The 15266-nt window shown below is 41.6% G+C and overlaps 1 protein-coding gene across 1 annotated transcript in view; it reads right to left on the bottom strand.

Annotated features, from left to right (window-relative positions):
* Positions 1-15266, bottom strand: part of LOC126282351 (uncharacterized) — a 123043-nt gene that overhangs the window by 20489 nt on the left and 87288 nt on the right. Inside the window, exon 4 of the mRNA XM_049982008.1 lies at positions 1305-1391. Within this exon, the coding sequence (XP_049837965.1) occupies positions 1305-1391 (87 nt within the window). The remainder of the gene's footprint in view (positions 1-1304; positions 1392-15266) is intronic.

Raw genomic sequence — 15266 nt, 5'->3', positions numbered from 1 at the left:
CAGGTAGAAATCATCCTTCAAGACTCTAGTTTCACTTTCATAATAGTTTTTGAAAGATGAAGTTTTTAGCAGTATAGTTATTAACATATGATTATAAGTCATAAAAGGAAGTGTTTTGAGAACCAGATGATAGTTTAAGTGTATTATTTTCCAGCTTAAGTATCCCCACTACCTGGCTCAAGTATACACACCATAGGGATCCTTGAGCTATGTTGCAAAACATTTTTGTAAACAATTTCTTCGTGGTTACATATTTTCCAGTTCATGTTTTTAAATGCATAATTTAATGTGAAAAATTGCGACGTTTGTCATGACAGTTTCAGTTTTGATTAAGCATGTCGGAGAAAAATTAAAATAATTAACAATGAAAATGTGGCTCAGCTATCCCCATTCTTTTCTATGTGCCCCATTATTGCGCAGGTTAGTACTGTATGCCCAGATACAACAGGATACGAGGCTGACATTAAGTAATAAACCAAATGGTAGGAACATATTAAACAAGGAGCTCAGCTCTCTAAAAAGATTGCTCCATAACATTTTAGTGGAGAAACTACGCTATTTGAAGAATCCATGGAGGATAGCTTGACATTTTGAAATAAAAGGAATTGTGCACAATAAGAATCTACAAATAATGTTGCAGTGTTGTATTAAAGTACTGTCATTTTTTTCCTTTATTATTAAACATGTATGCAAACCAAACTGTTTTAACTAAAATACAACAATGTATATATAATAATGTAAAATAAATTTTGTTTTTATAAACCATTATGTTTCACTTTCAAGTTGACAATTATCCTGTACATTACAGATTACAAAGTTTGTAAATTGTACGTATGAGACAAATAAACCACATATCATTTCGTGTCTCGAAGTGTCAGGAAAATTTGACACACTTTTTCACACCTTACACCCACATCTAAACTGCAGAATACATCTTTAAGAAAATTCAACAAAATCAAATTTTATTTTTGAATGACAGAAGAGAGCTGTTACGTGCATATCGTACCATCAGACAAATTTGCAGAAACCACTAAAAATAATGATAGGATAGTCTGTTGGTAAACTGAAGGAAGAGAATATCTGCCCCAATATTCTTCTATAATGAGCACATCATCTCTAAAAGAAGCTAAAGATCCTCAAAACTAGTAACAGATTTATAAAATAAGTCCTAAATGCAACCCATTACTGTATATTAGCCCATACTGAATAATTAGGCCTATTTCTATTAGTACTATGGAAGAAATGAAGGGACCCTTTCTTTTTCAGTCTGCTTCAAAATAATACAAAAGAAATTGACAGGTTACCTTTACCGAAGTATTTGTAGGTACCAATGCTCCCTGTAAACTGCTTTTACGTGGGCATGTGTTAGTTCTTTCATTTTTTTTAGAAACCTGAAATATAATAACAATTAAGATTTAGGACAATAACATAACGAGCAATAAGGCGGCTGTTGATTAAAACGCATCATTAATCTATGTCTGTTAATACTGGACTTTTTAAACCCCTTAAAATACACATTAACTATGTAAATACTGATGATATGTCAGGTAAGACAGATGGTAATGTAGTATATATGTTTACATACAGTACAAAAGCAAACATACATTCTACGTACACACACTTTGAGATATGTTCCTTTCCTTGTATCCTCCATCTGCTGTACAAAATATTACTGCAAGAAGCTACACACGTATTGACTATTATGTCAAAACTATAATAGTAACACAGACTTATCAGTCTGGCTGTTTTATCAGTATACAGACAGTTGTTTACACATTCTTTAAAACTGTAATATGGCTGCTGGCTTCAGACTTTGAAACACATGCCTCGTGTGATTGGCTATGTGAATCTGGCCTGTCATTGGCAAGCATGTGTTGTGACAAAAGTACAATATGGATCAGTTTTCATATCACAAGTCCTCAGAATGCAGTGTCAAATTTTTTCAGGATTTATATGAAGATGATGCTCCATGTGAAAAATAGTGAACTTTTCCTAAGCTTTGCATTGTATTTTTTATATGCGGAATATTGGGTTTCTGATAATGTACTGCAGCTGTTAAGTGACTAAGATGGTCACATATTATGCACATGGTCTTTACAGTTGCTGATGTTAACCCTGATTTTGGTAGATATACAACAAAAGGATGCATTGTGGCCTGGGTTGCTGCTAGTGATATCCTTGTGCTGCATCTTGTACAAAGAATGAGTAATTCTCAGAAAAATCTCCAATCACAATTCACTCTGTTGGCCTGACTGCTTCTTTCAGTGAGGATAGGTAATGTGATTCCTGCTTTGCTATAAAATAAAATTCAGTTTAAGAGAAGCCTAAAGGATTTATTGGTGACCAACTCCTCCTACTCCACTGATGAATTTCTGAGCAGAACCAACATATTTGTGTGTGTGTGTGACATTGGTGCAATCTTAGTAAATAAGTGTTGTAAAATGGTCCTTTCATGTAGTGTAAAAAAAATTAATGACCATTCCACATGGGACCTATGGAAAGTAAATTAGCTTATCTGTTTTAGTCATAAATATTTGTCATGTATTATTGTTTTTCTGACATGGTCTACATCATGGAGGACCTCACTATGGGTCAATTGGAATAAAAGTAGATCTAATCTGATCTGATCAATTGGAATAAAAGTAAATCTAATTTGATCTGATCAATTGGAATAAAAGTAAATCTAATCTGATCTAGATGACTTTTCAGCAATAAATTTCATTTAAACATGGAACAAAGATGCAACTCCAAGCTTTCCAATGGAATGACCCTTGTGTAGAATGTATTCCTTAAAATACTATACCCTACTTTTTCACAGCCAGTGGCAATCCTAGGTAGTTTATTGTACAATTTTATTTCCTAGTAGAAAATACCATTTTGAGGTTTTTTGTTTATTTTTATTCTGGTAAATTTAAGTCCTTTTGATGTTCATTATTTGTTTGTTAAATGTGTTTATGGGGTGTATTTAATATACACCATTTTTGAACAGATCTTGACAGTGGGGTTGATTGCAATTTTCAGTTATTTTTGTCATGGCTGTTATGGGTAATTTGAAATATCTTTCACATTTTATGCATTTATTCTCAATACTAATTACTGTACAAGTGATGTATGACATTTCAGGCACATGCTGGGATCACTCCTCCGGCAAGGTCAATGCCAACCATCTGAACTATCCTCATAAAAACATACTTATATATTCTGTGTGTATATACACTTTGATCTTTCTGTTTACATTGACTATGTTTTATTGGCAGAATACTTAGAAGATGCAGCATATCTACTAAAGAGACTGCCTACATTACACTTACCTGTCCTCTTTTGGAGTACCGCTGTGTGGTGTGCGATCCTTACCAGATAGGATTAATGGAGTACATTGAGATGGTTCAAAGAAGGGCAGCACATTTTGTACTATCAAGAAATAGGGGAGAGTCATGTCTGCTTGGTAAGGACATCAAACATTTAAACAATACTCTACAGTTGGTCACATGTTGCCTCTTGTATGTGACTTCCTTGATAGATGCGTTGTATTTTCCCATAAACAGTCAGGAAATCAAAGACTTCCATTTATCTGCCCTAATATTGATTTTACGTGATCATCCCAGTTTGTATTACTCAATACTTCCACAGTGTGATGGGTTCAACTTGTTCTCAACTACACTCCTGGAAATTGAAATAAGAACACCGTGAATTCATTGTCCCAGGAAGGGGAAACTTTATTGACACATTCCTGTGGTCAGATACATCACATGATCACACTGACAGAACCACGGGCACATAGACACAGGCAACAGAGCATGCACAATGTCGGCACTAGTACAGTGTATATCCACCTTTCGCAGCAATGCAGGCTGCTATTCTCCCATGGAGACGATCGTAGAGATGCTGGATGTAGTCCTGTGGAACGACTTGCCATGCCATTTCCACCTGGCGCCTCAGTTGCACCAGCGTTAGTGCTGGACGTGCAGACCGCGTGAGACGACGCTTCATCCAGTCCCAAACATGCTCAATGGGGGACAGATCCGGAGATCTTGCTGGCCAGGGTAGTTGACTTACACCTTCTAGAGCACGTTGGGTGGCACGGGATACATGCGGACGTGCATTGTCCTGTTGGAACAGCAAGTTCCCTTGCCGGTCTAGGAATGGTAGAACGATGGGTTCGATGATGGTTTAGATTTACCGTGCACTATTCAGTGTCCCCTCGACGATCACCAGAGGTGTACGGCCAGTGTAGGAGATCGCTCCCCACACCATGATGCCGGGTGTTGGCCCTGTGTGCCTCGGTCGTATGCAGTCCTGATTGTGGCGCTCACATGCACGGCGCCAAACACGCATACGACCATCATTGGCACCAAGGCAGAAGCGACTCTCATCGCTGAAGATGACACGTCTCCATTCGTCCCTCCATTCATGCCTGTCGCGACACCACTGGAGGCGGGCTGCACGATGTTGGGGCGTGAGCGGAAGACGGCCTAACGGTGTGTGGGATCATAGCCCAGCTTCATGGAGACGGTTGCGAATGGTCCTCACCGGTACCCTAGGAGCAATAGTGTCCCTAATTTGCTGGGAAGTGGTGGTGCGGTCCCCTACGGCACTGCGTAGGATCCTATGCTCTTGGTGTGCATCCATGCGTCGCTGCGGTCCGGTCCCAGGTCGACGGGCACGTGCACCTTCTGCCGACCACTGGCGACAACATCGATGTACTGTGGAGACCTCACGACCCACGTGTTGAGCAATTCGGCGGTACGTCCACCCGGCCTCCCGCATGCCCACTATACGCCCTCGCTCAAAGTCCGTCAACTGCACATACGGTTCACGTCCACGCTGTCGCGGCATGCTACCAGTGTTAAAGACTGCGATGGAGCTCCGTATGCCACGGCAAACTGGCTGACACTGACGGCGGCGGTGCACAAATGCTGCGCAGCTAGCGCCATTCGACGGCCAACACCGCGGTTCCTGGTGTGTCCGCTGTGCCGTGCGTGTGATCATTGCTTGTACAGCCCTCTCGCAGTGTCCGGAGCAAGTATGGTGGGTCTGACACGCCGGTGTCAATGTGTTCTTTTTTCCATTTCCAGGAGTGTATCTTGTAATGACTGATTTCCATTGAGATATCTTGACATTGTTTCACTGCCATACATGGCTATACTCCATACAAATACTTTCAGAAACGACTTCCTGACACTTAAATCTATACTCGATGTTAACAAATTTCTCTTCTTCAGAAACGCTTTCCTTGCCATTGCCAGTCTACATTTTATATCCTCTCTACTTTGACCATCATCAGTTATTTTGCTCCCCAAATAGCAAAACTCCTTTACTACTTTAAGTGTCTCATTTCCTAATCTAATTCCCTCAGCATCACCCGACCTAATTTGATGCAACTCTCCATGCTACTCTATCCTGTGCAAGTTTCTTCATCTTCCAGTACTTACTGCAACCTACATCCTTCTGAACCATTTCCACTCTTTTTATTGCTCATGAAAACCACGCATTGCATGTTGTACCGCCATACAGCAGGACCTTCAGAAGTAGTGCTCCAGATTACTGCACACACCGGTACCTCTAATACCCAGTAGCACATCTTCTTGCATTGATGCATACCTGTATTCACCATGGCATACTATCCACGAGTTCATCAAGGCACTGTTGGTCCAGATTGTCCCACTCCTCAATAGCTATTCGGCATAGATCCCTCAGAGTTGTTGGTGGGTCACATCATCCATAAACAGCCCTTTTCAATCTAACCAAGGCATGTTCACTAGGGTTCATGTCTGGAGAACATGCTGGCCATTCTATTTGAGCGGAGTCATTCACAAGATGTGCATGATGGAGGCGTGCAGCCTACTGCACACAGTTCAAGTCATAACATGACATCCTGTGGCTGCACGAAAAGCATTATTCAACATGGTGGCACTGCTATCGGGGTTCCTCCAAGCCATAATCTGTAGGTAGCAGTCATCCACTGCAGTAGTATCCCTTGGGCAGCCTGAGCGATGCATGTCATCAACTGTTCCTGTCTCTCTGTATCTCCTCCATGTCCAAACATCGCTTTGGTTCGCTCCGAGACGCCTGGACACTTCCCTTGTTGAGAGCCCTTCCTGGCACAAAGTAACAATATGGATGCAGTCAAACTGCAGAATTGATCGTCTAGGCATGGTTGAAGTACAGGCAACAGCCGTGTACCTCCTTCCTGGTGGAATGACTGGAACTGTTCAGCTGTCAGACCCCTTCCATCTAATAGGCGCTGCTCATGCGTGGTTGTTTACATCTTTGTGCGAGTTTAGTGACATCTCTATACAGTCAAAGGGCTGTGTATATGATACAATATCCACAGTCAATGTCTATTTTTAGGAGTTCTGGGAACCGGGGTGATGCAAAACTTTTTTTTGATGTGTGTAGTATTTGCTGTGTCTTCTAGCACCTCTTGTATATCCATTCAATCTCTTTTATACATTCCATAGATGACAACAAGAAGGAGAATTGTCAATAATGATGAGCAAGTCAAGGTACACTGTGATAAAATTGTAGAAACATAACTTGTAAACTCTACTGACAACACACTATCACCATACTCCTGTATACTATTTGCACTTGTACCAACTAAACATATGCCTGCTGCAAGATGGAGGGTGTGGGTTGGGGGGAACAGCTAGTTCCTCAGTTGTATTAAATACCTGCTGTTTTATCTCCTCCCAGCAATTCAGAATTTATATGAATCTAGAGGTATTTCTCAAAGAAACTTGTAACCTACTTCTGTAGCAACAGCAGCTTGCTTGCGAGACACTACTAGTTTCCTTTTGTGTAACAGGAATTTTCAATTCTTGAATCTAGATAATAAGATAGATTTTAGAATTTAACTAACTACCAGGAATGCTGAAGCGAACAAATCTCTATTTGCAATAGGAATGTTGTCAGACGGGATATAAAAATAAAAAAGTGGCGTACTATGCCTTCTTTCATTCCATAATGTTGTATGCAATTATTTTTTGCAGTAACTCATCAAGCCAAGTTAAAGTTTTCTGGTTCCAAAAAATGAATTATTTGTGGTGGGAACTCAAGAACATGCTGCAGAAATGCATTATATTAATATAGAAACACACACCTTAGTGAAATTTGTTATTAAAAATCTCTCTCTCTCTCTCTCTCTCTCTCTCTCTCTCTCTCTCTCTCTCTCTGTGTGTGTGTGTGTGTGTGTGTGTGTGTGTGTGTGTGTGTGTGTGTGTGTGAGAGAGAGAGAGAGAGAGAGAGAGAGACAGAGACAGAGAGTGTGTGAGAGAGAGAGAGAGAGAGAGAGAGAGAGAGAGAGAAATAAATAATATCAGATAATGCAAGTATTAGTGAAATTTGACTTCTGCATAAATTCAGTGCAGTAAAGTGAACATTGAAAATAAGTGTTGTAAAATGATTTTTCAATTTAGTAATAATTACACGTTTCAATTTTTTTCACCAATTCTACACCTATGATGATCATTTCACTTGGGACCTGTGGAAGGTACTTTAGCACATTTGTTTTTCATTGTAATTATTTATCATATAGTCTTTCTTCACTGATATTTTCTACATCCTGGAGGATCAGCCAGAATAAAAAGTACATCTAATTAATGAAGTATAGCTTATTTTAATATGTTTTGATTTGTCAGTCGGGAACTTGTTGAAGATGTTTGTGTCAGAATGTATAATCCTGCTCCCTCTAGGCAAGGAGGGATAGTCTATGTCACAGTTACTTTATGTTTGTTGTCATTTGGAAAATCACAGTTCAGATAAATCTTCTTTTAAGGGGAATTCTACTGGGAAGTGAGTGTAAGAATGCCTAGATCTTCAAAGAAGCTTTTGTGAGATGTGCTGTTATCTGTTTTTCACAAATTCTTATCCCCATGTCTGTTAAATAAATACTTTATTCACTTTAAGTGCATTGCTTCAGTATATAATTCAGTAAGACAACACGATGTGAAAATATAAAAATAATCTAACACCATTATCTCCTAGCCCTCACCATAAATCCTCAGTCAAATCAAAACTGTGTAACTATTTCAACAGAAATAAACGTAGCTGTATTTCCACAGACTAGTTGCTTTTTCCCCTAACACAAATAACAGGTTCCAATGGAAACTTTTTCCACCAGAAATCATATGATTTACACAAAGCAACACCATTTATCACTTGACACATCGGATACCTGTTTGTAAAGTTTAAAGTCAGTAATATTCCTTGAATCCGCAAGCCTTTTTGCTTTGGATACAGTAATGTATAAGCATTCGGATTGAATTCTCAAGCACTCCAAAGGTCCTAATATAAGGGTCAAGGAATTTTTTTTCAGTTGATCACTAATAGATTTGTGATCTTTCAAATGTTTTAACCAAAACAAATCACCTTCTTAGAATTGCATCATTTTTAGTTTCTTACCATGACTCTACCTTCTAATCTCTGTTTGTTTCTCCATGGTTTTTGTAACAAATCGTATTTGTCTTGTGATATGATACTTTCATATGCATGATACTCAATAAATCAAACAATGGAAAAGCCAGGATGGAATGTAACATATTGTGAAAAGTTGCTACTCACCAATAACGAAGATGCTGTGTTGCAGGTAGGCACAACAAAAAGACTGTCAAAAATATAGCTTTCGGCCAGTAAGACCTTTCTCAAAATTACACAACCAACACACATGTACACACTCATGCAAACGCAACTCACATACACATGACTGCAGTCTCAGGCAACTGAGGCCACACTGCAGTCGTGTGTGTGTGAGTTGCGTTTGCAGTGTGTGTGTGAGTTGCGTTTGCATTAGTGTGTATGTGTGTGTTTGTTGTCTAATTTTGATGAGGGCCTTACTAGCTGAAAGCTATATTTTTGACAGTCTTTCTGTTGTGCCTATCTGTGACTCAGCATCTCTGCTATATGGTGGATACTCAATAAACTCAGTTAAAAGATTGGCTTGTTTTCCCGTCAAACAAAATTTCATGAGTGTAAAATCCAGTGGGAGCATGCTGTTAACTACTTAAGATGTCTTCAAAATTACTAACATATATCTACATCTACATCCATACTCCGCAAGCGACCTGACGGTGTGTGGCGGAGGGTACCCTGAGTACCTTTATCGGTTCTCCCTTCTATTCCAGTCTCGTATTGTACATGGAAAGAAGGATTGTCGGTATGCTTCTGTGTGGGCTCTAATCTCTCTGATTTTATCTTCATGGTCTCTTCGCGAGATATAAGTAGGAGGGAGCAATATACTGCTTGACTCTTCGGTGAAGGTATGTTCTCGAAACTTTAACAAAAGCCCGTACCGAGCTACTGAGCGTCTCTCCTGCAGAGTCTTCCACTGGAGTTTTTAAATGATCCTGTAACGAAGCGCGCTGCTCTCCGTTGGATCTTCTCTATCTCTTCTGTCAACCCTATCTGGTGCGGATCCCACACTGCTGAGCAGTATTCAAGCTTTGTTGTCGGATTGCATTTCCTTAGGATTCTTCCAATGAATCACAGTCTGGCACCTGCTTTACCGACGATCAACTTTATATGATCATTCCATTTTAAATCACTTCTAATGCGTACTCCCAGATAATTTATGGAATTCTTCCAGTTGCTGACCTGCTATTTTGTAGCTAAATGATAAGGGACCTATCTTTCTATGTATTCGCATCACATTACACTTGTCTACATTGAGATTCAATTGCCATTCTGTGCACCATGCGTCAATTCGCTGCAGATTCTCCTGCATTTCAGTACAATTTTCCATTGTTGCAACCTCTCGGTACACCACAGCATCATCTGCAAAATGCCTCAGTGAACTTCCGATGTCATCCACCAGGTCATTTATCTATATTGTGAATAGCAACGGTCCTATGACACTCCCCTGCAGCACACCTGAAATCATTCTTACTTCGGAAGACTTCTCTCCATTGAGAATGACATGCTGTGTTCTGTTATCTAGGAACTCCTCAATCCAATCACACAATTGATCTAATAGTCCGTATGCTCTTACTTTGTTCATTAAACGACTGTGGGGAACTGTGTCAAACACCTTGCGGAAGTCAAGAAACACGGCATCTACCTGTGAACCGGTGTCTAAGGCCCTCTGAGTCTCGTGGACGAATAGCGCGAGCTGGGTTTCACACGACCGTCTTTTTCGAAACCCATGCTGATTCCTACAGAGTAGATTTCTAGTCTCCAGAAAAGACATTATACTCGAACATAATACTTATTCCAAAATTCTACAACTGATCGACGTTAGAGATATAGGTCTATAGTTCTGCACATCTGTTCGACGTCCCTTCTTGAAAACGGGGATGACCTGTGCCCTTTTCCAATCCTTTGGAACGCTTCGCTCTTCTAGAGACCTACGGTACTCCGCTGCAAGAAGGGGGGCAAGTTCCTTCGCGTACTCTGTGTAAAATCGAACTGGTATCCCATCAGGACCAGCGGCCTTTCCTCTTTTGAGCAATTTTAATTGTTTCTCTATCCCTCTGTCGTCTATTTCGATATCTACCATTTTGTCAACTGTGCAACAATCTAGAGAAGGAAGCACAGTGCAGTCTTCCTCTGTGAAACAGCTTTGGAAGAAGACATTTAGTATTTTGGCCTTTAGTTTCAGTATCATTTTGGTCACAGAGTGTCTGGACATTTTGTTTTGATCCACCTATCACTTTGACATAGGACCAAAATTTCTTAGGATTTGCTGCAAAGTCAGTACATAGAACTTTACTTTCGAATTCATTGAAAGCCTCTCGCATAGCCCTCCTCACACTACATTTCGCTTCGCGTAATTTTTGTTTGTCTGCAAGGCTTGGGCTATGTTTATGTTTGCTGTGAAGTTCCCTTTGCTTCCGCAGCAGTTTTCTAACTCGGTTGTTGTACCACGGTGGCTCTTTCCCATCTCTTACGATCTTGCTTGGCACATACTCATCTAACGCATATTGTACGATGGTTTTGAACTTTGTCCACTGATCCTCAACACTATCTGTACTTGAGACAAAACTTTTGTGTTGAGCCATCAGGTACTCTGTAATCTGCTTTTTGTCACTTTTGCTAAACAGAAAAATCTTCCTACCTTTTTTAATATTTCTATTTACGGCTGAAATCATCGATGCAGTAACCGCTTTATGATCGCTGATTCCCTGTTCTGCATTAACTGATTCAAATAGTTCGGGTCTGTTTGGCACCAGAAGGTCTAATATGTTATCGCCACGAGTCGGTTCTCTGTTTAACTGCTCAAGGTAGTTTTCAGATAAAGCACTTAAAAATATTTCACTGGATTCTTTGTCCCTGCCACCCGTTATGAACGTTTGAGTCTCCCAGTCTATATCCAGCAAATTAAAATCTCCACCCAGAACTATAACATGGTGGGGAAACCTACTCGAAATATTTTCCAAATTATTCTTCAGGTGCTGAGCCACAACAGCTGCTGAGCCCGGGGGCCTATAGAGACATCCAATTACCATGTCTGAGCCTGCTTTAACCGTGACCTCCACCCAAATCATTTCACAATTCGAATCTCCATCAATTTCCTTCGATACTATTGCACTTCTTATCGCTATAAACTTATCGCTATAAACACACCTCCCCCTTCACTGTCCAGGTATACATTCCAATCTGAGTTTAGGATTTCATTACTGTTTACATGTGGTTTCAGCCAACTTTCTGTCCCTAGTACTATATGGGCGTTGTGACCGTTTATTTATGAGAGCAGTTCTGGGACCTTTCTATAGACGCTCCTGCAGTTTACTATTAGCACATTAATATTGTTATTCCCTGTTGCATTTTTCCTACTCCTTCCTTGCCGCGTCTCAGGAGGCGTCTTGTCGGGTCTAGGGAGGGATTTCTCTAACCTAAAAAAACCTCATGTGCACTCCACACGTACTCTGCTACCCTCGTAGCCGCTTCCGGCGTGTAGTGCACGCCTGACCTATTCAGGGGGACCCTACATTTCTCCACCCGATAGCGGAAGTCGAGAAATTTGCACCCCAGCTCTCCGCAGAATCGTCTGAGCCTCTGATTTAAGCCTTCCACTCGGCTCCAAACCAGAGGACCGCGATCGGTTCTGGGTACGATACTACAAATAGTTAGGTCTGATTCCACTCCGCGAGCGAGGCTTTCCGCCTTCAGCAACTCCGCCAACCACCTGTACGAACTGAGGATGACCTGTGAACCCAGACGGCAGGAGTCATTGGTGCCGACATGAGCAACATATGATCCAATTTGGATCCTTTTTTCTACCATAAGTTCTTAAGGGTGATATACAGAAATTAGTATGTGATTTATCTCCTCTCTCGCCCTCTATGAGGGTTTTTGGTGTAAATTGTGTTCCACTGACTGATGCGATGTCTTCAGGTATTTAAGTGTTTTGGAAATAGAGGCTCGCTACTTTTGAAGTGTTTTTAGTTGAGGCCATCTAAACTGGTTTTGGATTTACAAACTTGAGAATAAATGTAGCAATACAAACACACAGCAGAAAATTCTATCCTCAGAGATGCTTTGTTCTGCAAATTTAGGTTGTATCACAGCAAATTCACATTTTCCAAATTTGAAAGACATACCTCTTTCCCTTAATTAATCACAAACTTCCCCTAACAAGCCAAAATTTTCCTTCTAATTTTTCCCAGTAATTAAAATATCCCCAAAACAAAGTCCAAAGCATGAATGAATTCAGAAACAGATAAATTTAGTTCAAAAGGTACTACCCAATATTGATAACATGTACCCTCAATACAAGAAAGAAGTATATTTCCTTGCACCACGCGAATGTGGAATTTGGTGAAACCCAGAAGAGAGATCCAAACTAGTCATGAATCTAATATGCTCAGACTTGTGTAATACTTTGTCAGTATCCTCAGGATGCCTTATATCTCTCAATAAAGATTTATTAAGATGTCTAGAACGAAGATCTAACCTTTCACCTCCATCTTTCTTTGGAATAAAAGCAGGAGAATTGTTAAATGTTGTAATAATCCAATATCCTTAGTTTTGTTTTCTGCTCTGAGATAAAACTTTCTGCCTCTTCTTGTTTGCCTCCACCATACTGTTATACTGTTCATCAAATAACTCGGCCCCAGCAGAATAATAATAATAATCATCAAAAAATCTCATTTCATTAGTGTACATCGCTCCCCTGCTCAGCATATTACTAATTGCATAATTTTGAATAATCATTTTTGGCTTTGAAGAAATTCTGTTTGTGGAATCTGTAAGTATTAATTCATTATGTTGTTGTTGCTGTTGTTGTGTTTACAGCCCAGAGACTGGTTTGATGCAACTCTCCATGCTACACTCCTGGAAATGGAAAAAAGAACACATTGACACCGGTGTGTCAGACCCACCATACTTGCTCCGGACACTGCGAGAGGGCTGTACAAGCAATGATCACACGCACGGCACAGCGGAGACACCAGGAACCGCTGTGTTGGCCGTCGAATGGCGCTAGCTGCGCAGCATTTGTGCACCGCCGCCGTCAGTGTCAGCCAGTTTGCCGTGGCATACGGAGCTCCATCGCAGTCTTTAACACTGGTAGCATGCCGCGACAGCATGGACGTGAACCGTATGTGCAGTTGACGGACTTTGAGCGAGGGCGTATAGTGGGCATGCGGGAGGCCGGGTGGACGTACCGCCGAATTGCTCAACACGTGGGTCGTGAGGTCTCCACAGTACATCGATGTTGTCGCCAGTGGTCGGCGGAAGGTGCACGTGCCCGTCGACCTGGGACCGGACCGCAGCGACGCACAGATGCACGCCAAGACCATAGGATCCTACGCAGTGCCGTATGGGACCGCACCGCCACTTCCCAGCAAATTAGGGACACTGTTTCTCCTGGGGTATCGGCGAGGACCATTCGCAACCGTCTCCATGAAGCTGGGCTACGGTCCCGGACACCATTAGGCTGTCTTCCGCTCACGCCCCAACATCATGCAGCCCGCCTCCAGTGGTGTCGCGACAGGCGTGAATGGAGGGACGAATGGAGACGTGTAGTCTTCAGCGATGAGAGTCGCTTCTGCCTTGGTGCCAATGATGGTCGTATGCGTGTTTGGCGCCGTGCAGGTGAGCGCCACAATCAGGACTGCATACGACCGAGGCACACAGGACCAACACCCGGCATCATGGTGTGGGGAGCGATCTCCTACACTGGCCGTATACCTCTGGTGATCGTCGAGGGGACACTGAATAGTGCACGGTGCATCCAAACCGTCATCGAACCCATCGTTCTACCATTCCTAGACCGGCAAGGGCACTTGCTGTTCCAACAGGACAATGCACGTCCGCATGTATCCCGTGCCACCCAACGTGCTCTAGAAGGTGTAAGTCAACTACCCTGGCCAGCAAGATCTCCGGATCTGTCCCCCATTGAGCATGTTTGGGACTGGATGAAGCGTCGTCTCACGCGGTCTGCACGTCCAGCACGAACGCTGGTCCAACTGAGGCGCCAGGTGGAAATGGCATGGCAAGCCGTTCCACAGGACTACATCCAGCATCTCTACGATCGTCTCCATGGGAGAATAGCAGCCTGCATTGCTGCGAAAGGTGGATATACACTGTACTAGTGCCGACATTGTGCATGCTCTGTTGCCTGTGTCTACGTAACTGTGGTTCTGTCATGTGATCATGTGATGTATCTGACCCCAGGAATGTATCAATAAAGTTTCCCCTTCCTGGGACAATGAATTCACGGTGTTCTTATTTCAATTTCCAGGTGTGTAGTCTATCCTATGCAAGCATCTGGTCTCACTCTACGATTTTTAGCCTCCACGCTACCCTCCGATACTAAACTGGTAATCCCTTGATGCCTCAGAACATGTCCTACCAACCGATCCTTTCTTCTAGTCAAGTTGTGCCAGAAATTCCTCTTCTCCCCAATTCTGTTCAGTACCTCCTCATTACTTACATGATCTATCCATCTAATCTTCAGCATTCTTCTGTACCACCACATTTCAAAAGCCTCTATTCTCCCCTTGTATTTATCGTCCATGTTTCACTTCCATAAATGGCTACACTCCATTCAAATACTTTCAGAAAAGTCTTCCTGACACTTAAATCGATACTCTATGTTAACAAATTTCTCTTCTTCAGAAACACTTTCCTTGCCATTGCCAGTCTACATTTATATCCTCTCTACTTTGATCATCATTAGTTATTTTGCCCCCCACCCCCAAATAGCAAAACTCATCTACTACTTTGTCTCATTTCCTAACCTAATTCCTTCAGCATCACCTGATTTCATTCAACTACATTCCATTATTCTCATTTTGCTTTTGGTGGTGATCATCTTATATCCTCCT

This window comes from Schistocerca gregaria, chromosome 7 (assembly GCF_023897955.1).
Source record: "Schistocerca gregaria isolate iqSchGreg1 chromosome 7, iqSchGreg1.2, whole genome shotgun sequence".
NCBI classification, from domain to species: Eukaryota; Metazoa; Arthropoda; class Insecta; order Orthoptera; family Acrididae; genus Schistocerca; species Schistocerca gregaria.
This window is presented reverse-complemented; position numbering and strand designations above follow the sequence as displayed.